This window comes from Clinocottus analis, unplaced genomic scaffold, assembly GCF_023055335.1.
Source record: "Clinocottus analis isolate CAN_PGR_092001 unplaced genomic scaffold, fCliAna1.0.p SCAF_19, whole genome shotgun sequence".
In the NCBI taxonomy this organism is placed as follows: Eukaryota; Metazoa; Chordata; class Actinopteri; order Perciformes; family Cottidae; genus Clinocottus; species Clinocottus analis.
Window position 1 is genome coordinate 1,330,200 of NW_027175920.1, and position 25,082 is coordinate 1,355,281.

General features: G+C 43.1%; 1 protein-coding gene across 5 annotated transcripts in view; it reads right to left on the minus strand.

The window, feature by feature from the left end:
- Positions 1 to 25,082, minus strand: part of LOC137789893 (ankyrin-3-like) — an 85,271-nt gene that overhangs the window by 28,295 nt on the left and 31,894 nt on the right. For 2 of the 5 annotated variants that reach the window (XM_068583754.1, XM_068583755.1), the window contains exons 14-33: positions 24,876 to 24,974; positions 23,951 to 24,148; positions 22,869 to 22,967; positions 22,594 to 22,692; positions 21,657 to 21,854; positions 21,453 to 21,551; positions 20,619 to 20,717; positions 20,428 to 20,526; positions 20,134 to 20,229; positions 19,257 to 19,329; positions 18,945 to 19,004; positions 14,077 to 14,200; positions 10,657 to 10,759; positions 9,491 to 9,535; positions 8,494 to 8,600; positions 7,238 to 7,270; positions 6,039 to 6,263; positions 1,936 to 2,090; positions 1,146 to 1,357; positions 850 to 1,057 (exon numbers count right to left, since the gene is read on the minus strand). In XM_068583754.1, the coding sequence (XP_068439855.1) occupies positions 850 to 1,057; positions 1,146 to 1,357; positions 1,936 to 2,090; positions 6,039 to 6,263; positions 7,238 to 7,270; positions 8,494 to 8,600; positions 9,491 to 9,535; positions 10,657 to 10,759; positions 14,077 to 14,200; positions 18,945 to 19,004; positions 19,257 to 19,329; positions 20,134 to 20,229; positions 20,428 to 20,526; positions 20,619 to 20,717; positions 21,453 to 21,551; positions 21,657 to 21,854; positions 22,594 to 22,692; positions 22,869 to 22,967; positions 23,951 to 24,148; positions 24,876 to 24,974 (2,431 nt within the window). Of the gene's footprint in view, positions 1 to 849; positions 1,058 to 1,145; positions 1,358 to 1,935; positions 2,091 to 6,038; positions 6,264 to 7,237; positions 7,271 to 8,493; positions 8,601 to 9,490; positions 9,536 to 10,656; positions 10,760 to 12,609; positions 12,622 to 14,076; positions 14,201 to 18,944; positions 19,005 to 19,256; positions 19,330 to 20,133; positions 20,230 to 20,427; positions 20,527 to 20,618; positions 20,718 to 21,452; positions 21,552 to 21,656; positions 21,855 to 22,593; positions 22,693 to 22,868; positions 22,968 to 23,950; positions 24,149 to 24,875; positions 24,975 to 25,082 lie in introns of all 5 variants that reach the window. The other 3 variants (XM_068583752.1, XM_068583756.1, XM_068583757.1) reach the window with 3 other exon arrangements.

Below are 25,082 nucleotides of genomic sequence, written 5' to 3' on the forward strand. Positions count from 1 at the left end.
GAGCGACATTTTGAAGCAGACGCACTTGAGACGAGTCGTCACATTTTCTTTTTCGACAGCTATTGTTGTGTGAAGATAAAAATAAGATAAACTGGATTTATCCTGAGGGAAGTTGTTGCGCAGCATCGGCAGTAAAAAGGAGGAAAGACAGCAGAAAAAAAATATATCAATGAGTTGCAAAAAAAAAATGTTGACAAAGCCAGTAATGTTTACAGGTTGACGGTAAGTCTCATGAACAGAAACAGGTTTAGAATATAGTTCAGGTTGTTCTCGTACGTCGTTTCTAATGCAGTATGATTCATATATGAAATAATAGCGGCAAAGTCTATGAAAGGAGGGAGTCGGAGTGGATGGTTTTCCAAAAACACCGGCCTTTCATCCAGGAAGCCGCTGCTCGTGAAACTAGACGTCGTTGACTTATTTGTAAAGTAAATTCCGTACTTAAGTAGTTATTTTAACACAAACTACGACATATTTTAAGTAGTTTTGTGGGGATTTGTGGGGAAATACACAAAATAGATTACTATATGAACTGAGGATACATTGCAGGGCTAGAAAAATCTGAAATTGGGTAAGATTTGGTGTCTCTTTTTTCTCTCCAGAAAAGTAAAAAATTATGAAAATTACATCTACTCTCTAAAACTGTGCAAACAAATATTTATATACATTAATGTCAAGTATTCTCTAGCTAGTTATAGTAACTATAACGTTGACCATCCTTAGTCTTAATCCTTCAACAAATCCCTTTCACACAAATAAAAAAACATTTCTGAAGCCGGTCCTCACAAAGATAACTGTACAAGACCATCACACACACACACACACACACACACACACACACACACACACCTGTGATGCTACAGAGAAGGCGGAGACATGGGGTACAGTCCCCTTTGTAGCCGTTGGTGAGCCCCTCCCCCGAGAGCGGCGGGATTGGGATGGTCATGGTGATGGGCTTGTGGAACTTCCTCCTGCGGGGCTCCACGGTGACGATGGAGCTGAAGGTCGCTCGGTTCCCCAGGATCTTCTTCACCGTGTCGTCCGGTACCGGCTGGGCCTGGGAGACGAGGGATCGGTCACGCGTGTGCGTTGGTTTGTGTACCTACCAGTACGTGTGTGTGTCAAAACAAGATTTCTCAACTCACCTGAAGCCCAACTTTGATCTTCTTGGTTAACGCCCCCTCGGGGAAGGAAGCCTGGACCAATGGGACGCTCCGGCTGCACAGAGTCCCGCCCTCCGGTCCCATCTGATTGGTCTCCTGCCGGATTCGAGACACGACCGCAAAGTATTGTGGGAAATCCTTGGTGATGACGCGGCAGATTCTCTTCCTCTCCAGCTCTTCAGGACTGTCCAGTTCTACCGGGAAGGAAAATACACAACTTACATAAATCACATAGAAATTACAAGTCATAGGTAGCTGTTAGGCATGTTAGTTATCCTTATTTTACTTGCTTTAATTACCTTGTCCAGTAATTACCCAACATGCATTGCATTTTTTGCCTTCCGGTCTTTTCGTTCCTATCGTTTTGCTTGTTTTTCCAAACTCGCCTTATTACCAATTATAATAAAGCCTTAATGTCCATAAACAGAAGAAAAAGAGAGACTAAATCCTAAGCACAGATGTTTAATTGTACTGGAGTAACATTAACATCAGACTCCACCTGTTCGTTTCCTTTTTATTGCAGCCATCTAAACGTTTTAGGTGTTACACATCTGTTGAGTCACGATTGTGACGCATCAATAAGGTAATAAACGCCTCTCCATCTGCTGGATCTGAACCAGGTACAATTAAAATGAAGGGCTTAAAAGCAAAACCATGCAAAGACTGTGGCAATTTTCATTACTGTAACCACATATAAACTACATGTAGGGGGCGTTAACATCACTTCCAGGTGTGTTTTATTGAAAGTTAAACATATAAACACGTGCTCTACCTTCATCCATCCCGCTGAGTAGCGTATTGAGGTTGTCGGCCTTGTAGTCGTACATGTGCTCCTTCCAGGTTTCCCCGTTCTCGCTGCGCAGCAGGATCAGCTCTCTCTCCTGGCCTCGCATCGAGCCAAAATGAGGGATCTCCACTATCACAGGCCTGGTGAGGTTACATGAAGTATGGCTCTTCATTAATTATATATACGCTTAAAGACTGTAAAAAAAAAAAAAAAAAAATGGCAGGAAAACGGTGTAAACCAGGAAAACAGAGGTTTCCGGTTTACTTCTTTCTGATTGCGAGAATACAAATGATGGATGACGTATCGAGGTTTCGCTCGAGGAGTGCTGGAGGACGCCCGTGTCAGAGACATACTGTGCAAGTGTGAATGGACTCTGGGTTCTGCTGCTTCGCAATGACGGAGCCGGGGCCGTGCTGCGGTTGCATGTCGTCGCTTGCCGTGATTTGACAATGAAACACGTGGAATGAGGGGAGAAAGCTGCACAGCCCTTATTCAAACAAGGCATGATGGCAACACATGAGAGGGGGATGGAGGTCCTCTGGTCTGAGGACCGTGTTTCACCTCAGAGTAGGAATGCAAAAGGACAGACGGTGAGGAACTATATTCATTGATCGACCACTAAATGATTGGCTCTTCTTAAAAGTACTATTCCCTCCATCAGCGATCAAGTCAGTTATAGATGAACCCAGGTTGCAAGTGAAAGAAGGTGCTGTGTTGCCGCCTCACACACGTATAGGATTTGTCATATTCTACCTCTTTAGTTTTTTTTAGCTTTCGGATTCTTTGCCGTTATCAACTTCAAGTCAAGAAAATAAATAAAAGTAAAGTCACAAACTTCAGCTCAATGACATCAAATTTAATTTGACCAGTAAACCCTCATGTTTCGATGGCGTCTTGACACGATCTCTTGCTATCTCGATGACGTCACAAAAAAAACACACACAAAAAAAAACCCATAACTAGCTTGAAATTCCAATTTTACAGTCTTAAATGTTGAAACTATTCTCATCCCAATGCACAAAATTGTGGCGTTTGATTGATTGAAAGTAAATATGTTGGGTTTAGATAGCCAGCTAGTGTTAACTAAGTAAAGACTTGAAGCTAGATAACGTTAACTAAGTTAAGACTTAAAGCTAGCTAACGTTAACTAAGGTAAGGATTGAAGCTAGCTAACGTTAACTAAGTTTAGACTTGAAGCTAGCTAACGTTAACTAAGTTAAGACTTAAAGCTAGCTAACGTTAACTAAGTTTAGACTTGAAGTTAGCTAACGTTACCAAAGTTAAGACTTAAAGCTAGCTAACGTTAACTAAGTTAAGACTTAAAGCTAGATAACGTTAACTAAGTTAAGACTTAAAGCTAGCTAACGTTAACTAAGGTAAGGATTGAAGCTAGCTAACGTTAACTAAGTTTAGACTTGAAGCTAGCTAACGTTAACTAAGTTAAGACTTAAAGCTAGCTAACGTTAACTAAGTTTAGACTTGACGTTAGCTAACGTTAACTAAGTTAAGACTTAAAGCTAGCTAACGTTAACTAAGTTTAGACTTGAAGTTAGCTAACGTTACCTAAGTTAAGGCTTGAAGTTAGCTAACGTTAACTAAGTAAAGACTTGAAACTAGCTAGCGTTACCTAAGTTAAGGCTTGAAGCTAGCTAACGTTACCTAAGTAAAGGATTTAAGCTAGCTGACGATAACTAAGTTAAGACTTGAAGCTAGCTAACTTTAACTAAGTAAAGGATTGAAGCTTGCTAACATTAACTAAGTTAAGTGAAGTTAGCTAACGGTAACTTACTCCACACAGCACTTTCACATCCAGACTGTGAAGGTTCGACACCAGTTATATTTAGTTTAAATATAAATAATATACAGGCATTTAACTCTTATAAATACTTATTGTTTTCTTTATTTTTTAAAGGAGGTTTTTGTAGTGTATTTACTGCTTGACAGTTCGCGTAACTAAACAACCCCGCTGAAGATTCAAACTCTTTCTTCTAATGCAACTGGAGATAAATTAATACAAACAAATATTGCGGGATGACATACAAAACCCATCGTAAAAAGATGAAGTAAAAATAACAGCGGTCATGGGAAGCGGGATGATGCTCGGCTTGAGGAGGAAGAGGCTCATGCCCAACAAGCGCAGTCCAGTCCAAACAGCAAAAATCGAAAACTTCTACTTTCAGTGACCTCAGAGGTCGACTGAAAGCTCCCGAAATAAATCAAGAAATCAATGGACTCTAAATGGAAGTGGCTGGAAAGTAACCGAAATGGATTCAAAGTTATACTGTGTAGTTTTAGGAAGAATTTGTATATCTCATATATGTAAAAGCTATATCCTATGTTCATCTTCACGATGTTATTGAGGTACAAAATACATTAAAAAAAGCTATTTTCTGTGGTGGACCCATCATCCAACTAACTACTTGTCCTGCAGTCATTGATTTCTTCCCAAAACTACATGGCTGTTTCCCAACAAATCAACAGAGATGGGTAAAATAATCATAACCATCAGCATGAATCAGCCTCGGTCATGTCGGTTCCCTCGGGGGAGGGGGGGGGCGTACAGGAGGGGGAGGAGCAAGGATGGGGGGGGGCGGGGGGGATGCTATGTTTAGGTTCCTACCCAGCAAATCTAGTTCCTCTGGGTCCCAGCTGGAGCACTGGACTAACCAGGCTCTCGCCTTCATTAAGGGCTGGCAGCTTTCTGGGTAGATGAAGTTTACTGCGTCCGCAAGATAATGACACACCCATGCACACACCCACGGACACACACAGAACACACACTCGCAAAGTCAGTAAGAGCAACCGCGTTTTTTTTCTTCTGTCCAGTACTCAGCAGTGACATCAGTAAGGGCAACGACTCACTCGCAGGATTCGCTTGTGGTTGATGAGTACGCACACGGTGTTATGATGCAAGTAAAAGTAGTATAAATACTCTGTTGTATGTAAAGTCCTGCATTTAAAATGTGGTTTTGGTAAAAAATACAAAGGTATTTGTATCAAAATATACTTAAAAGTTACAAAAGTAACAAACTAGTGATGAAAATAAGTTACATTATATTATTGGTTGAGCTCTTTTCCTTTCTAGTCATTGTTTTGCAAGTCCCACGTAGGTTTCAAGTCTTTGCACTCAAATCCCAAATCAAGTCTCAAGTCAAATCAAATCCCAAGTCATGTCCCAAGTCTCAAGTCAAGTCCCAAGTCAAGTCAAGTCTTAAGTCAAGTCAAGTCCCAAGTTAAGTTCCAAGTCCCAAGTCAAATCAAGTCAAATCCCAAGTTAAGTTCAAAGTCAAATCACCTCTCAAATCAAGTCCCAAGTCCTAGTCTCAAGTCAAGACTGACAAGTTCCTAATAAAGTTGTAAACATAGGTGAGTAAAAAGTACAATACTTTGCTTAAAGTATGCAGTAGAGCAGAAGCAGAGTTGCATAAAAGTACTTCAAAAGTAAATTACAACACTTAAAAACTACCAAGTACAATTATTTAATTAAATTCCTCAACTCATAATTGAGTTGTTTTAAGTCAAAACAAGCCGTCATATGCTTCTTAAAATAAACATTATTATAAACTCTAGAGGTTTTTTTTTAGCTGAAATTTAATTCAGAAGCGTCTTTATCGAAGATGCAGACACACAAACTGTATTGTGTTACTTTATTCACGCTGTAACTGAACACCTCAAACAGGCTTTCAAACCCTTTCCATTCAGTTGAGCCAACTCTATATTTTTCATTGGCTTCGACACACTTCCTGCCACAGTTTCGATGTATATAAAACTGAAATATGTGCACACATTTACTTATTTTTCTCCAACATAATTCCCCCTGACGTTGCCTTTACTTTGCCAAAGCCGGACTTGACGCTTGAGGGTTCGAGCACACTGCAACAATTACACTTAAACTGCGGATTAAACCGCAGGTATTCCCAGCTAAACATGCGCGTACACTGGATTCACACGTTCATAATATCAACGCAGATGGCTGGAGATGGCGATGGCAAGAAGCGGAAAAAGGAAGGAGCGGGAAAATCCAAGTGCGGGAAAACAAAGCGATTAGGCAAACAGCGACAGTGCGAAGCCCGAAGGCCGAGTCTCACCCGAGGAACTGAGCTCCAGCCGGGCCGACCTCCACCAGCCGGCTGGCCAGGCCTTCTCCCTCCACCATCGGGGGAGGCGAGGCCAGCTTGTGCCTCTTGACCAGCCGACAGGTGATCCTGGTGGGCGCCGTGCACTTCCTGGGCGGGATGATGATGCGCATGCCGTTGTGGCGACTCCCTCTCATGGAGCCGCCCCGGGCGTCGACCATGAAGCTGACCAGGAACCTGGCGGAGAGAGAGGAGGAAATAAAAAGGAGGAAGAGGAACAAAGAGAGAGAGATACAAGCGAATGGAAGAGAAGCATGTTGGGAGGAAAAGGGGGATGTAGAGAGAGGGATGGAAGGAGAAGTAAGATACACATCAATTCCACAGCAAGTATTGATGGAGAGAGAAGAGCGGTCGTCTCTTCTCATGTTTTGATCCTCAAAACACTCGGGAAGGTGTGAGCACAAGAGAAGAGAGATAACGAAATGTACAGAGTTTTCTGTGTTGGCTGCGCTTGCTTACTGTTATTAAAAAAATAGCAACTTGCTAAAAGTGAAAGTGTCACAATGTTGCCAGGAAATTCATTTTGTGGATGAATTAGACAAAACGCCAACACAGGAGCCTCCAGGGAAACCTGTGTTTTATTGCTATTAGAAGGTGTTGCAGCTCTGTGTGTGAATGACAGAAGGACATCACACAACACACACACACACACACACACGGAGAGTCACACCATGCATTTTGGTGTTAGTTTAAATGCTTTTGAACAAAAAATATGTCATTTTGCATGAACTAATCCTTCAAAAAGCTAATGTAAAGATTCACTCACACGGCTTTGAAATACATGAACTTACACATGATATCTGTGGTTTTATATATATATATATATATATATATATATATATATATATATATATATATATATATATATATATATATATCATTATGTTTTATTCATATTCAGATCCACAGCTGCACAAAGTCCCGTTCTGGTTTGTTGCACCACGGACTCTTTCAGATCAGCTATGAAACTCAAAGATTTCCTTCAAATAAAAAGGAATAAACACACAGAAAATCCAAATCTGTGACTCAGGTCATGAGTGAGGAGCAAACACGGATGTTATGAGTGAACCGAGAGGGGGGGGGGGGGGGGGGCAACACAACAAGGTATCGTGGTGGTGACAAAAGAAGAGCGACCAATCACAGTCAATCACCTGCTGTCGTACTGCGGGAGCGGAGAGGAAAAACTGCAGGATGGACGACAAAGCAACGCAGGAGCGACAGGTCAACAACAGAGCTCTGCCATCGGAAATACCAGAGCAGACGAGTACCACGGAGCCATTTAAAGGAACAGCGACACAATCTTTAGGGGGATTCGCGCTCGCTCGCTTTCTGGCGGAGAGTCTGGACGTGAGGACGGTTGGACCAAAGCTGTCAATCAAACCCTCGGACAGAGATCAACGCCGAGCGGACTCGATGTCACAGCAGATATGAGAACTTAGCTTGAATTTAAAAGCTTAACTTTAGTAATAAACCCATCACTTGATCTGGAAATCTGTTCAAATCAACACGTATGCAAGTCAGCGGCGGTATTTTTAAATACGTATATGTGAAAAGCTGTTAAAACTGCTGTGCTTGTATCCAACTTTGTCTACTTTGTCAGTTCATAACCTCCATTAGAAACAAATATAAGCCCTAATGCCAATCAATAATACTAATAATGCCTATAATCAGTTCTAAAGGTCTTCGTGACATCATCAATATTCCCATGAGAGGACTAAACTTCCATTTCCTGATAATGCAGGATGAGAAATCCCGTCAATCTGGATAACTTCCTGTTTGTCGGCGGGAACAGGAAGTGAACTACAAGTGTAAACAGGAAGTTGATACCGCTCATTTCTAGTGGGTCGAATATAACGCTGACATAATTGTTATCTTTACACTTTAGTTTTTGTCCAGAAATAAAACGTGTTGACTAGAGAGCGAGCTTGAAAAGCTGTCGGGAGGCGGAGCTTAGCAAGGCCATCCCTTTCCACCCTTTTCTAGTATTCGTGCTAAGCTAAGCTAACCGTCTCCTGCCTGTCCGCCAGAATGCGAGTTAGCGTATTTTTTTCCGACAACGCCAAACGTTTGCTTTAAATTACAGCTCCTTCATTTCAGCAGTCCGGTGATGTCACACGTCGGGTCTCGTCTCTTTTTAGTCGTTTTCTGTGTGTTTTGGCACCGTGTTATTACGCGGTAATAATAACACAGAAATGAAGGAAATGTAATTTTTGCTGACAGATTTGTTTTCACAATCAAGAACAAACAAAGAGAAGGTGACGAGAAACCGCTGCAAGGTTTAGAGAGACGTTTTCTCGAGGGCAGAAAATGAGAAGGGAAGACAGACAGACAGACACGTTGAACAGGTGGGAGGGAACAAAGACGTGTCCTGTGTCCTGTGTCCTTCCTCGTCCACTCGCCTGCTTACCCAGAGTGTATCGGAGAGGCCACCAGGTTGACGTTATCCAGCGCGTCTGCAGTCCAGCTGTATCTCCTCAGAGAGTCGTTGTCAAAGTCCTTCGCGACCGCCAAATGCTGAAGGAGGAGTCAACAAGGTCAATGTGCACACCAGGAGAAGGACAGAAATAACTAAATGATATATCTAATTGGACGTTTGATTGATTTTTTGGGGGGATTTCTATAACCAAAGACATTGGAGACAGTTCATATATCTCTGTCATGAAATCCGTGTGGAATCGGGCGGTAAAAAGACGCCTGAAATGTACGTCATGTCATCCAGACAAGAGCTGACACATAAATCTGCTCGGGGGTTTTGCCGCCGCTCGTCTCCGAGGTCCCAGCAGTGAGCTGTGATAAATCTCTCAGAGGACGCTGGGCTTCACCTGCAGGATTTATATGGCTGAGTCACACAATGTCGTCTACGCACGGCACGACTGCAGCAGCTGGTTTTAAGAGAAAAATAATAATAATCTGGGAGGTAGAAAGAGTTCAGTCGGACACCAGCGTTAAATACAAAATAAATGATCAATTCTGTGACAAAAAAGCAAAAAGAATTAAGAGAAATCCCAGTTTTACGGATGGTTACAAAGAGAGAAAAGATGCAATTACATGCATTAAATTATATATATGCACATTTTTATTCCAGGGAGGAAACACTGACTTTAAAAATGACTTTTACATTGAACAAATATTTCTAAAAAGACGCATTAATGAAAACAAACTGACACTGTACATGCATAAAAAAACTCTCACGACTAATAAAGGAAATATCTAATTATTCATCACTAACACATGGATGGAATCGCTCCACAATATAACAATGAAGAGGAAATGACACACATATATATTCACGCCGTGAGATGAGCTTCTCATGCTTTTCAACACACTGAAAAATAACGAGACGAAAAACATTCAACAAATGGAAGCGCTGAATGCCGCGTGGTCGCATGCGCGTGAGCATCTACCTTATTGTGTTTCTCTACAATGAACGACCTCTCCTTACAGAACATCTGGAGCAGCGTGAGAGGAGACCGGCCGTTAGTTGGCAGATGTCACAGATCAGAATCACCGTCACGCGGCGCCGGGACGCCTTTCGGCGCCCGAGCCGCCGTCACCTTTCGTTTTATCGACAGAGACGCTATCGGGTTGCATTCTGGGAAGTGAAGGGTTTTTGTGTTTTTGTGGTTTAAGTCTCTACAATCCATGATATCTCAGCGTTTATGTCTCTGGAACACGTTCCCCAGCTCTGGAAGTGTAATCCTTAAAAAGCTCGGGAGGTTTGGCAAATTTCAATAAGAGAAGAAACGTTTTTATCAGGGTTCATATACAGTTTGACCAATGGATTGCCATGACTTTAAACCATATTTCCATGACTTTAGACCATATTTCCATGACTTTAAACCACATTTTCATGACTTCAAACCACATTTCCTTGACTTTAAACCAAATTTTTATGACTTTAAACCATATTTCCATGACTTCAAACGACATTTCCATGACTTTAAACTGAATTTCCATGACTTTAAACCAAATTTCTATGACCAAACATTGTGTGAAATGTGTGTGTAAACAGTAAAAAGTGATAAAATGTAGTATTTAAACTAACAATGAGGGCTTAAAGCATACAGTAAACCTTAAATGACACAAATGCCTGCTAATATTTTGAGTGTCTTTCTTTTAAAAGCATATTAATTATTTCAAACTCGCCGTAAATGAACGTCATGAACACATAAATATAACAAATGTCTATAGCCTTTAAGAAACTTCTCACGCGTTTCCAGCACAGTTACACCTTCATTACGTCATGAAATATAACAGAGAGGTAAAAGTTTGTGGTCTTTTGGCTCGTGGGATGTATTCTCCACGAAGCTTTACTTAAACAGACAGTTTTTTTCAGGGCGCTTCATAAGAAGGCCGTGATGATAATCCCTTTCATAGCGGCGCTAATCTCAGCTCCCCTTTCAGTAAAATGCGACGGGATTGGTCGTCTTAAAGTCGACATCGTCTCAGGTGTAAGAGGATTGGTGCGATGGCGGATCGGCACATTCGGAGACGGAACCGAGTCTCTCGGAAAGAGACAGAAACACGGCACAGGGGACAAAAAGAGAAAGAGAAGACACCCGGGACGTACCATCTCCTTGTTGGGAGCCAGCATCTCCTCGATCATCATGCTGTCCCGCGTGAACGAGCTCCGGTTCAGCGTGTTGGACCTATCAGAACTGAAGGAACGCAGGCTTGGGTGTGTGGTGGCCGTAGAAGTCACGGATTACCAAGACAACAGTCACAATGATGGAGAGGTGAGGAGGAGGAGGAGGAGGAGGAAGAGGAGGAGTGGGGAAGGAGGGGAGGGGGGTGAAAGTGAACAGAAAAAACAAACATAAACACATTAAATGCATGCAGCTTCCAGGAACCTGACTGAATGCCAACAACAAGCACAAGGAGAGAAGGAACGCCCCCCGAAGAGGGAATTCAAGCGTTTTCCAAGAACAAAAAAACCCAGATTGACAGAAGTGATCGGCGTGCAAAGTATATTATTGTGTCAACAACAACAATAAACATCTGTCTAGACGCTGCAGGAATCCAGATGCAAATCGTTAGAGCTGATTTTCTGAGCGATGTCTCTTTGGGTGGTGGATGTGAAGGCGGGTTTGTTATCACGACAACTACACTTTCTACACCTTCTTCTTCTTCTTCTTTTTTTATAGCGGCGGGGCGTTTCACACCATCACACAGTTCAAAAGCCCTAAAAAAAAAAAAGCCGGAGGGAAGCAGAGCAGCTCATGAAGATGGGATGAAAACAACTGCAGATAGTTAGCCGCGGTCCTTTTCCCAAAGTGGGTGATGTTTGTTTGTTTGTTTGTTTGTTTAGGGGAGACTTTTATGAGGCAAATGAAAGAGCATTCCTGAGCGATGACTGGAGATGCGAGATGTTTGCCCGCGACAACTCAACCGCCGATAAACGCTCGACACAAGTGAACCCATGTGGACCGATTAGCCTGAAACATCTGAAGATAGACGTCGCTTTCTCTGCATCAGAACCGGGTTTTTGTCTCGAGAAAATCTCCCCCGAACAGGAAGTTGTCTTTTTGAGATTAAGAGATAATATTCTTACACAAAATATTTTTTTTTTTTCCTCCGGCTGAATTTTCTTGGAGGAATGTAGCTCAGAGATCCGGCTTTCATTGCTCCAATTGGAAAAAAGTTGATTTAATTATTATGGAAAACAAATAAATTCATAATAATAAAACATCTTCAGTTGGTTTGATTGATTTATTTTAACTTTAAGCATTTTAAATCTTCCATAAATGATCAAGACAGGCTAAAAAACAATCAGGCGCTTGGCTTTTATGTCAGGAAAAGATACATAAAGTAACATTTAAAGTCTTAGTAGCAAATCTATTAGATTACAAATGTAGCTTTCTGATGAAGTGAACGAATTGTAATTGATTTATGATACTTTTGAGAGGATAAACTGCATCTAAATAGTCATTTCTTAAAGAATTTGATGCAATTTAAAGCAGTTTTCATGTGTTTTAATGTACATGTTTCCTTGAAGGCAGCGTGCAGTGAGCTCATCCTGCACTGCGTGATGCTAAACTGAAGGAATTAAGGAATTAAAGCCTCCAGATTAATATCAGTTCAGGTCCCTGGAAGCTCGATGAAGGAAAACTCCACACAAAAAAACAACAAAATGATGCAAAGCTCCACCTTTGTGGCTAAACCACAAAGACCCCCGACGGCGGCGATGATGATGATGACGAGGGAGCCACAGTCAAACACCAAAGCAAAATAAATATGTAAATATAAACACAAGCAGAAGTGTTCTCAACTGAAAGTGAGACAACACGGTGAACACAGCGGCCGATGCACACGCGTGTGAACAGAAACATGATGACACTGATCCAAACCATCACGTTAGTAGTCAAACGTACACAGGAGGATATGTAGTACACCGGACCACAAAGTAGGGAGTCAGGGGGAGGGAGAGGGGGGAGGAGTGGAAGGGGGGGGGGGGTGGAAGGGGGGGGAGTGGAAGGGGGAGGGAGTGGAAGGGGGAGGGGCCTCTTCATGCCTTCAGTCTTACCTGACTTTGGGACTAAACATTAAGAACGACACGAGGAGAGAACAAAAGATCATGAACACACAGAGATGCAGAGAGGACAGCTGAGAGGAGGCTGCCTGTCTCACTGCCTGTCTCACTGACTGACTGTCTGACTGACTGTCTGACTCACTGACTGTCTCACTGCCTGACTGTCTGACTGACTCACTGCCTGTCTCACTGCCTGTCTCACTGCCTGACTGACTGTCTCACTGACTGTCTGGCTGACTGTCTGTCTGTCTCACTGTCTGTCTCACTGCCTCACTGACTGACTGACTGTCTCACTGACTGTCTCACTGCCTGTCTCACTGCCTGTCTCACTGCGTCACTGACTGATTGACTGACTGTCTGTCTTACTGACTGTCTCACTGACTGACTGACTGACCGACTGTCTCACTGTCTGTCTCACTGACTGTCTGTCTCACTGACTGACTGTCTCACTGACTGACTGTCTCACTGACTGACTATCTCACTGTCTGTCTCACTGTCTGTCTCACTATTATAAAGATAATGTATCACCAGCGCTAAAAGGTTTATAATAAAGAAGGAAAAAGAACAAATGACATAACTACAACTCCGTCGTGTATTTTGTAGATAACTCACTTCCTAAATTGACTGAGCTGGAAGTGATTTGAGCCCATTCCTACAGCGGACCAGCCAATTTGTGAAACTGATTCACTCACACACACACGCTCACACACACACCCTCACACACACACACACACACACACGCACGGCGACACCCCTCCCCCGCTCACACAGCGTGTTGATGTAACCCGCGGCTCAAGGCCATGGAATCGAGCGTGTTTCTAATTTCCTGTGGCTCAATGTCCGCGCGTGTCAGCGCTCAGATATTCGATAACCTCTCCCTCTCTCCGGCGGCGTTGCACAAGCGTCAATATTTCTCTGAGAGAGCAGAAAAAAGGGTTCAACGCGCCACAGAGAGCGAACCGTGACCTCCCACCGGGAGGGAGAGAAACCTCAGAGAGCCGCAGGGGTCAGAATCATGTGAAACCTCACTGGAAGGGATTGAAAAATGCTTCGTTTTGGTTCAATTTGGACTTGTAATCAACTGAATTAAATGAAATGATACCTCGGAGGACTGTAATCACCATAAACACAAGAGACCACGTGGAAATGTCTCCCACATGCCCGCAAGAAAAAGACAATTCCCATAAACGCCGTCGCTTCCTGTCTCAGATCGCACTTTGCTCTGTTGCTAAAAGGTCTTTTTTTTGGACAAGAAGAGCTAATTTCCTCTGTTTCTACCGACCGCGACGACACAATCGCACCAGAAACTTCCCTCTTTCTGTTAAACACGTGGTGGAAGAAGCTCGGTGACGATGCGACGGCTTGCAACGACTTCTACCGGACTTAGAAACAGTCACAATGTTGACCATCGACTCTGTGTGTGTCTGTGTGTGTGTGTTGCAGTGTCGTTGTGCGTCTCACCTCTGTGACCGCGCCCCGACGCTGAAGCCCATGTAGCCCTCCTGAGGGAGCGAGTCGTCCCCGAGCTCCCGCAGGTCCTGGGGGGCCAGATACTTGTCCGTGTCCCCCGTCATCGCATCGTCACCTGCAGGTCGTAAACACACAGGTTAGACGTCGCGCCGCCATCTTTTCTTCTTCTTCTTCTTCTTCTTCCTCTTCGTGTCAGCGTGTGGACAGTTGAGGAAACTTAAAGGCGTGAAAAGACTGAACCAAGTCAGGAAAGAGTTGTTCGTGGGCCTCCTGTGTTTGAGTCGTCGTAGGAACCCTAAATTAATGCCAATACTTGTGTTTATTGTATGTATTTCTTCAGCAAAGTCTTGGGAAAAAAATGTATATCTGCAAAAAATTGCTTTTAAAAGATATTTTGATTGTAACTATGAACATCCAGCATGATATGAGCCAGATTCCACCAACAATGCCTCCTGGAGCGTCAATAAGACACCTTTTTGGAAAGATTAGGACCTAAAGAATCTGAATCTGGAACAAAAATCACAATAAAACAAAGTCTTATAGTGTTAAGAAGGAGCTTCAGTCAAAGAACTGTGTCAATCGGTTCAAAAATGGAAAAAATTGCGTATTTTATGCCAAAAGATTGTCTGAATGGGGCATGCTGGGACTTAAAATTGGAGCGGGAGGATCCCAAATTGTTAAGAGATTATTATATTTTGTTCCACAGTATAAAATATGTCAGTAAATGTGCAAGGGAGGGAGGACTCCAATGAATACACGTGTTAGTCTACTTTTTTCGGTCGTACACGCTGAACAAGCGCTGCTCTTTTAGTCAGAAGGATCAATGCAGCTTCTGCCCGGAGGCAGACACACACACACACACACACACACACACACACACACACAGAAAAGTCTGTGCTGTTGCTAAAAGGCTTTGTGAATCCATCCCCCCACTACGACAAACAAATGCTAACAGCGAAGCTCTCAAACAACAGACAGCGCTGCTGTCAGTCGCTCTGAGTGGTCGGTGAGTTCAGCAGAGAGAAGAGAAGACAACGTCATCACAGCAGAAACAACTCATGAAGCACACGCGACATACAGAGAGTTAGCGCGTCGCTCGCTCTCAGAGTTACTGTAGATGAACCGGTGGCCGCGCAGTTGAGAGGAGGAGGAAGAGGAGGAGGAGGAGGAGGAGTTAAAGAGGGGGAGCAAGTGCATGCAGGCGAAGGCACGGAGGGAGAGGAAGATAAAGGACGGCATTCCAGCGACCACAATGCACCGGAGACCCCCGCCGCCTCACCCTCACCCTTCATCCCCTGCTGCTGCAGCACCCCCACCCACCCAAACACTCCCTGGAACTTTCTCCCTCACACACACTCACACACACACAGACACACACACTTAGCAGACCCCATCTGGCGACATTCCAGCACATTTAAAGCTTCGCCTCCGATCAGCCAAAAAAAACTCACCTCCTGCTTTAAAGCACTTCATCCAGACACAAGTCCAGTTTGCAGGATTTGCAACGCTGAACTTACTTTTCCTTCAACTCTCTCTCTCTCTCTCTCTTTCTCTCTCTCCGTCTCTCTCTATCGGTCTCTCTCTCTCCCCGGCACACACACACACTGTCTGTCTCTCTCTCACAGCCCAGCGCTCACACAAACAGATCGGCTTTCTCCCGCCTACCAACCCAGGATTACGTGTGTGTGTGTGTGTGTGTGTGTGTGTGTGTGTGTGTGTGTGTGTGTGTGTGTGTGTGTGTGTGTGTGTGTGTGGGACAGACACCTAGAGCTCTCACTGTGCGGGACAGAAATAGCAAGAGGTTTTGTGACTCAGGCTAAGTTGTCTAACATCTAAACTCTCAACACAACACACCCTTCCACTTTTATTTTGTCATCTCTGGAGCTTTGTTTTCTCTCCGTGTCGACTCGTCCGTCTGCTTTGATCGTCTCTCTCGCTACTAAGTAGCACATTCCTCGCTGTCAGAATGCTCACTGAATACTTCATCCTCCTCCTCGTCTTCGTCTTCATTCCCTCTTGATCTCGGCATCTTTCTACTCACCTGTCGAACAAACTTTTTGTTTTGTCGCCTCGTAATGAAAAAGATTCTGTGTTTGCGTCTGCGGGTTGACATTAAAGTATTTACTTCTACTTGTTTCTTTACTTGTGCAACTTCTTAATAAGACAAATAATAAGAGTGTTTGTGGAGAAAACTGCTGAAGACCTCGTCTGCAAACCGACCAATCAGAACGCGTTGCATGTCACATGTTGCATAAATAAAGTTCATAAAGTGTTGTTGTCTCTCTATTTGCTGTATAGTTTTATATATTATCCAGGGTGCACTTCCCTGTGACATACTGTATATGAACATTTGTTTCCTCATAGCATATATTACTATATTACTTTTGTATGTGACAATTTAACCTTTGACCTCAACAATCAAGTCTGAAAGATTAAAGCGACAATGCGTCTGATAACATTTAGGGATAAAATATTCAAGGTTTCAGGATTTAAGTAAATCAAAAGTCATGTGACCTGAATGTTTTTGCTTCAGAGTCTCAGAGAGTCTTTCTTTACTTAAATCTGACTGCAGTTCAAATATAAATCATCAATATGTAAATGTTTCAGTGACATCGTGACGAGCCGAGTCGCTTCTCGTTAGCGGCTCTGCTCCTATTTTTATATTCTTTACGTGTTTCTATATTTAGAAAGCTGAATGTCAAAAGGCAAATAAGTGCACGATGAAAAGGTTCCACTGATTTGAGATCTTCACCGTAACCTTTTGGAAAATCCTCCTGCGACAATTGTAAGTCCCAGCATGCCCCATTCAGACAACCTTTTGGCATAAAATACGTAATTTTACTCATTTTTGAACCGAACGACACAGTTTTTTGACTGAAACTCCTTCCTAACAGACCAAGACTTTGTTTTATTGTGATTTTTGTTGCAGATTCTGATTCTTTAGGTCCTAATCTTTCCAAAAAGGTGTCTTATTGACGCTCCAGGAGGCATTTTTGAGGGGGGAATCTGGCTCATATCATGCTGGATGTTCATAGCTACGATCAAAATTTTAAAAGAGATTTTTTTGTTGTTGTATATTTTTTCCCCAAGACTTTGCTGAACAAATACAAACAATAAACACAAGTATTGGCATTAATTTCAGGTTCCTACGACGACTCAAACGCGACCAAAAGGAGGTCTGGAGACAAAACTGGTTCTTCAGTTTTTAACGGGTTAAAGGAAACTCTTGAAACATGAGAGGACGAAACATTAAGACGTCAGCCAGCGTACGAGATAAATATAATTAAAGTTATCTCAGTGTTTTATATCCAAGCTGACCACATTATTAATGAACTTCACCGCTCTGGAAAGAACTCGACCGTTCTGTGTGGCGTCCTGATTTAGATGGAGGAGTGTGTGTGTGTGTGTGTGTGTGTGTGTTATTGGAGATGTTAATCATTGCTGTACTCGGCTGGTATGTGAGCGTGTGTGTATATATGTGTGTATGTGTGTCTATATTTTTAGAACAGAAATTAAAGACTCCGACTCCAGAAGCAACAACTTGCACACACACACACACACACACAGCAAACATGCACATGAATGCAGAATAATTAGACCGGGTTAGTGGCGGCGACCTCATCGGGGTTTTTGGGACTTACAGGAATAGTTGACGCAGATATTTCCAACATCCATCTCTGTTCAAACGAAGCACGAATACACCTTCAACCATGTTTTCCTCCTGAAGCTACAATATTCATGCATCAGTGCAGATTAGTGACACAATAACATCCTGTTTTCTGCTTTCTCCCCACTAGAAACATGACCAACAGCACATTCAGAGCCGAGAGCCAGAACCTGCACTGTATGCCATCCTGCACAGGCCCTTTACTGCGTGATACATAACACTTAACATCTATACGTTAGAGCCAGAAGACACGCGACCCCGACACGATGCTGCAGAGTTTCTGTCCAACGACCACGGCAGCAGCTTTGGGCCCGACCCGGATTACAAACCCTGGTTTCCACTGAGAAAAACTGTATTCACCAGTCAGCTGACGACAACTTTCAGCAGACATCTGTGACGCGTCAAAGGGATTCGGCGCCTCCGGGAAAGTAAACTAAACGGCGTGAAACATGTGACGACCTGAAGCTGAAAGGCGACCGTTCTTTACAACGCGGACGATTTAACGGGAACACCGGAGAGGAGAAACGAAACGGAGAAAATCTCAATATGTCACTTTTTAGTTTGTCTTTTTCCCTCCTTCAATGTCATCAGAGAGAGAGAGAGAGTCGGGGAGAAGTTCAAGTTCAGCTGCCTTTCAGTCACACCGGAGACACACAAAGCAAACACACACACACACACACGCAGACACACACACACACACACCCACACACACACACAGCTGACACCGTGTTTGCTTTTGGCTCGACCGAGTGAAACGACAATGGAAGCGTCACTGACAAGCCCTCCGAAGACAAAGGATTCCAGTGTGTGTGTGTGTGTGTGTGTGTGTGTGAAAAGAAATCTGTCACACACTCCGCAAACGCCATATGCAGACAGTTGTCATGACGACCCGGGAGTGTCGATGCAGTCACACCGGCGCAGCGTGAGGAGGGAAAGCAGCAGCAGCAGCCGGAGGGGCAGAAACGCGTACTTACGTGTACAATATGTGTACTTGTACATGTACGACACGTCGCTTCTGTACCTGCGGCTCGAACGACGAAGATGGAACACATTTGCCCGTTATGGGATGCACTTTACGTTAAATAAAGCACATTTAAAGAGAAGATGAGGGCGGCTGGCATGCAGAAAAGATGCATGAAAAGGAGTGAAGATTTCAAAAGAAGGAAATAAAATGAATAAAAATGAAAAATACCTTCTTCCACATCAGATATATAGTCCTCTGTGATCATTTCGGGGACATGGGCTTTATAGACTGTGTGAATGGGATGGAGGAGAAGGTTAGAGGGACAAAATATGGAGAAAAACAAACAAAAAATATGGAGAAATGTGGCTAAAAATGTCAAATGAAGAAATGTAACGACGTAAATTAAAGATGGAAAACAACAACGGACCGATGGAAGCTACTTGAGCCAAAATATGACTTAAACCGGCTGTGAGGAGACAAACCCTTTAATACAGATGATGAAATACAGATTTTAATTGTCCACGCGGTGCGAGTCCTCACCCTCGTCGTCGGACATGTCCAGCACCTCGTTCATGGTCTCGGGGACGTTCATCTTGTGCTTCTCGATCACAGTCTGTCCAACGGAGACGAGCAGAGTTTTTATTCTGACCACGAACGAACCGCTCAACAGTCACGTTCCTCTTTTTTATAACAGGGTTCATACACTATTTGACCGATGGATTTACATGACTTTAAACCAAATGTACATGACTTTTACATTAATTTTGACCACTTTTTATGACTTTAAATCAAATTTTTATGACTTTTTACGAAATTCCCATGACTTTAAACCAAATTTCAATGACTTTTCCAAAAGTTTCGACCAATTTTCATGACTTTAAATCAAATCTTTATGACTTAACACGATTTCAATGACTCTAAACCAAATTTCCAGGATTTTAACCATATTTTAATGACTTTTAACCAAATTTCTATGAGCAAACTTTGTGTCAAAGCATACAGTAAACCTTAAATGACACAAATGAATGAGAGACAATAGTTTGATTAAAAGAATAAACATTTATATAGATGCCTTTATGTATGCTGCTGATATTTTGAGCGTCTTGCTTTTATTTTGAAACACTGTCACAGGAAGTTTTGATTTCATTGACACCATTTTAACTTCAGAAAGTGATAAAGTAGAACTGGTTGTATTCAAGTAGGAGAACATAACATGTTTCTACTAAATATATATAGCCAACCAGAAAAGAAAGGCTTGATGCAAGGCTTTTAATTTGACGCATTGCAGCAGGAAGTCCTGAGTATCAATGATTTTATTTCTGCTAAAGAGAGAAACTGCTGCTATTTAAAGGTATTTATAGTCCATCAATTCTTTATATCAACACGACTAAACGCTAAAAGATGAACGCGCTCTCACCTTGGTGGTCAGAGTTTCCTCTGTGACCACTTTGAGTGTGTCCACCACGGAGATGTAGCCGAGCCTCCTGGCGATGGACAGGGCGCTGTTCCCATTCTGCAGCGAAGGAAATGGACGTTAACGGGTTTGAAAGAGTATCAGGAAACTCTAATCATCTGAAGCTGCTTCACATCTCATTCACAGCGCAGAGACGAGAGCTTTCGGAAGAATTTGAAGCTGGAGAACTGATCCGACTCCAGTAATGTGGTATTAGTGTGTGTGTGTGTGTGTGTGTGTGTGTGTGTGTGTACTAACAGCTGTGAGTTCGTTGGGCGTTGCTCCATGATGCAGCAGCAAGTTGATGATGTGTGTGTGTCCCTGCTGTGCGGCCTGATGGAGAGGTGTGTAACCGTTCTGCCGAGGAGGAAACGAGAGAGAGAAAGGTTAGAGTCCCTCGTTTCTTCTTCTTGGAGATAAAAGAGGAGAGCGTTGCAGTGAAGGCTCACCTTGGTCTTGGCGTTGACCTTCGCCTGGTTCTTCAGCAGGAAGTTGACCATCTTCACGTTGCCGTAGTGGCAGGCCACGTGGAGAGGAGAGTATCCCAGCTGACGGTACAGAAACAACACATGAGGAACAACAGGATCAGAGAGGAGGAGCTGATCGTCCAGGTTATTGATGATGGTATCGTCTCTTCTCTGTCTGCTTAAAACACTTGAAAAATACACATCTACAAAATTTTTAAAAAAAAATTGTCTTCGAAAGATTGGCGGTTCCATTTCAGAACCTCCTGGTTGGATTCTGGAGGAAAAACATCTATTTTCATAAGAGTATATGTATGAAAAGAGCCTGATAAATTTGAAAAAAATGAAAAAATTGAGAAATTAAAAAAGAAATTGAAATTTGGAAAAAAAAATTGAAAAAAAATTGAAAGAAAATGAAAAAAATAGAATTTTGAACAATTTCAAAAAAAATGAAAAATTTGAGAAATTTGAAAAAAAATGAAAAACATTGAAAAAATTAGAAATTTGAACAATTTGAGAAATTTGAAAAAAAAATGAAAATTTTGAGAAAATTGAAAAAAAATGAAAAAAATGAAACGTTTAAAAAAAATGAGAATTTTGAAAAAAAATGAAAAATTTGATGAAAATGAAAAATTTGAGAAATGAAAAAAAAAATTAAAAAGATTGAAAAATTGGAAAAAAGAACAAAAAAATGAATTTTGTAAAAAAAATGAAAAAAAATGAAAAAATTGAAAATATTGAGAAATTTGGAGAAAAAAAATCTTTTAAAATAAAGTTGGACAAAAAAAAGTTTATAGACAGACTGCTTGGTAGCAGTACCTTGGTCTCGGGGTCTACGGTGGCTCCCTGGTTGACTAAGACCTCAGCAACGTTGACTTTATCCTCCTGGGCGGCCAGGTGGAGCGGCGTCAGACCGGACTGAGGCAACACAGGTAGAAACAGAGTTAAATCCATAATAATAATCTATCATAATACGGTGCAATGCGACCACGCCTGCAGGCGCACTCGGTTCCCTGCAGGTACCTTATTGCCCATGTTTATCGGGGCGTCCCGAGCCAGCAGCAGCGTCACGATGTCCACGTTGCCCTCCTGCGCCGCGAGGTGCAGAGGAGTGATGCCCTGGCGCGTCACGGTGTTGGTGGAGGCGCCGTACTCCAGCAAGGTGGTGGTGATCTCCATCTGGTTCTTCTTCGCCGCAATGTGCAGCGGCGTGTAACCGTTCTGAGGACCGAGGAGCAGAGAGGTCAAGAAATGTATAAAATAAAAGAAGCTAGATGTAGCCCCCTGTTATCAGTCTTCATCCTAAGCTAAGCTAAGCTAAGCTACTGCTCGCTGTAGCTTTATATTTAGCGTGAGAGTGAGGGAACACGATGAGAGGTTGAAATCAGTTAATCTACCATAAATTTAAATACAATCTTAAATGGATTTTTGCATAAAGTTAGTTATATTCAATCACATTGGCCATTTCTTCCAGCACCATTTCACTTTATTCCTACATTTTGCTGCTGTAATTCCTTTGATGGATGGAGACGGCTTAATCCTCTTAAAAGGTGCATTACTACGGGGTGTAGAGCTATATTTTCTCAAACACGTGGAGATTCCCAGGACCTGAAGATATGAACACATTAACTAAAAATCCCTGTTTTGTTCGGGGCCATTGCCTGCGTCGTGAGTAAGTGTTTTTGGGGCCTGGCTAATTCCAGCGGCGGCTCTTCCTGACTAGATCCTGTTAAGAGCGTAAACAGGGGACCCAACCAGCCAATCACAGCGCTCCTCTCCGCTGTAGTGCACGGTATAATTGCATGTGGGAGACTGAAACTAGGTCAGCTTGCTTTCACCCACAGCCAAAGAGAGAGAGAGAGAGAGAGAGAGAAAGAGAGAGAGAGAGAGAGAGAGAGAGAGAGGTTTTTGGTGCATCAGAGCATTGAGGAATATTCGATTCACTCCGACCGACTCTTACCTTGGCGGCGGCGTGCGGTGAAGCTCCCTGGTTGAGCAGGAGCAGCGCCACCTTCTGGTTATCATAGTGTGCTGCCACATGCAGTGGAGTTAGTCCACTCTGGACACACACACACACACACACACACACACACACACACACAGGAGGATTGTTCGGGTTAACATCGGGTAAAGTGCAGCGAGGTGATGAAGAAGTGAGAGCTTTGTGTGGAGCTGTAAAAACAAACATGGCCGCCCCTCATCCCATCATCCTTCTCCTCTTTAAACGCGCGTTACCTTCCCGGCGGCGTCCGTCGGAGCGCTTTTCTGCAGCAGCAGGTTGGCGACCTCCAGCTTCCCGTACTTTGCGGCCACGTGCAGAGGAGTGAAGCCCTTCTGCGGAGACACACAACGACAAGGATACACGTTCACTACACAATCCCGCCTGGAGTCGTGCTCTCGGCTCACATAGACCCACTCGATCGTTTGCGTCTCATCAGGTGTAATGGAGTCTCTTGCAGGGGAACTGATTATTTGGTGCTTTAAAATAATGAATTTAAGTATTAAAAAGTAAGTATTATATATTGTAATTTGCTTTGTAGGAGGACAACAAAATAAGCTTCTTGTTGTACAAGTAACTTTGAATGTTTAACGTGCAATGTATTGGTGATCAATAGGGAAAGTAAAAACACTCCTCTTGAAGTAAAGTTTCTTTAAAATCAATGATCTGGTTCTACGTGGCATGTTCGGGAATATGCAAAAATCAGCAAAATTCATGCCGTACCTTTCAGGGAAAGATGTAATGAAACAAGAAAAGTATAATTACACTAAAAATAAAACATGTAAAGTAACATTTCTCACACTACAGAGAGCTGGCGTCATCATCGTGGAGCAATCTGGATGTTCACAGGAACATCTTCTAGCTCCGTCGACAAAAATGTAATGTGATTTTTTGCAGATGGATGTTGGATTATTGCAGAAAATAAACTCTGTTGTGATGCACGAATGAACACAAACACCAAAAACCGCTAAAAACAAAAGCCTTTGTCTGAATTTAATGGAAAATAAATGGCCCCTGGGTGGTGGGAGCCTAAAAAAGGACCTCAAGTAGAGTCTCTTTCCACTAAATATCCTGATGATTCAAACATCTCTGGCTCTCTTTAGTGGTTCGGGACTTCCCTCGGTGTCGTAAACGTTGGCTATCGAGCGCTGCGCTGCCGTTTGAGAGGACGCTGTGACGCGAGTGACGTCATGAAGCCTCTCCAGGAACAGCGTGCTTTGACCCTGGAGACCTTCTCCTGAAGGTCAGCCCACAATCCAAGTTCCCCTGCACTCACACACACACACACACTCACACACACACACCCCGGAGGCGGTACCTTGGTGATGATGCCCAGGCTGGCTCCTTGGTCCAGCAGCGTGGTGGCCACGTCTCTGTGGCCCTCGCGGGCCGCCAGGTGCAGCGGCGTGTAGCCGGAGTTGGTCGCGGCGTCCGGGAACGCTCCGCTGGACAGCAGCTGGGCGACGATGTCCTGCTTACCGAGGCGGCTCGAGATGTGCAGCGGGGTCTGGTCGTCCTGGAGCCGGACAAACAAACAAACAAACAAATAAACATTTTTGAAAAGGGACGACGCGGCAGCTAAAGGAGGAAACTCACTGGGTTCAGAAAACTGAGATCTGAGATGTTTAAGTCTGATTCTTCAACGTGTTCAGGCACAAAAGACAAAGATGGATAAAAAAGAGGAGCATAAGGACGCAGAAATATGTGACTAATTAATTATACGTCCATATTAAATCCATTTGATGCTTTTCCAATTAATATTTGGTTAGAAAATACAACATTTGTCAGTGTGAGTGTGTTTTTCCTTCATCAAAATGCAGATGCTTGTTGCATTTCCAATACACAATATAAAACAAATATTATCTAAAATAGCTAAACATCCTCTTACAGCGAGAACGAGGAGACAAACCCTTTGTAGAAACTAGACACCACACACACACACACACACACACACACACACACACACACACACACACACACACACACACACACACACACACACACACACACACACACACACAATATCATTATTGTGTCTCAAGCTAAACATCTATAAATACACACAAACACACCATTAAAGGGTTTGTGGCTGAAGCTGAATGGTTTCAATGTGTTTTCTATTGGGGGAGCAGATGTGAAAGAAGTATTTTAGAAGCCAAAAATACTCAGCAGAAGTATAAAGTACGAGTACAGCTGCAGTGTACTCGGTTGCATCTCTTCTCTGTTGGTCGTGACGTCACTACCTTGGCTTTGGCGTCCACTCGCGCTCCGTTCTGGATCAGATATCGCACCACGTTGGACTGTCCGGCCCTCGCCGCCATGTGGAGCGCCGTCTCCCCCCTCTGCAACACACACACACACACACACACACACACACACGAAAGAGGGATCGGCAAATTACTCCAAAGTTTTGATTCTTCCGTGCATTGCCCTCCTTCCTCAGGAAAACT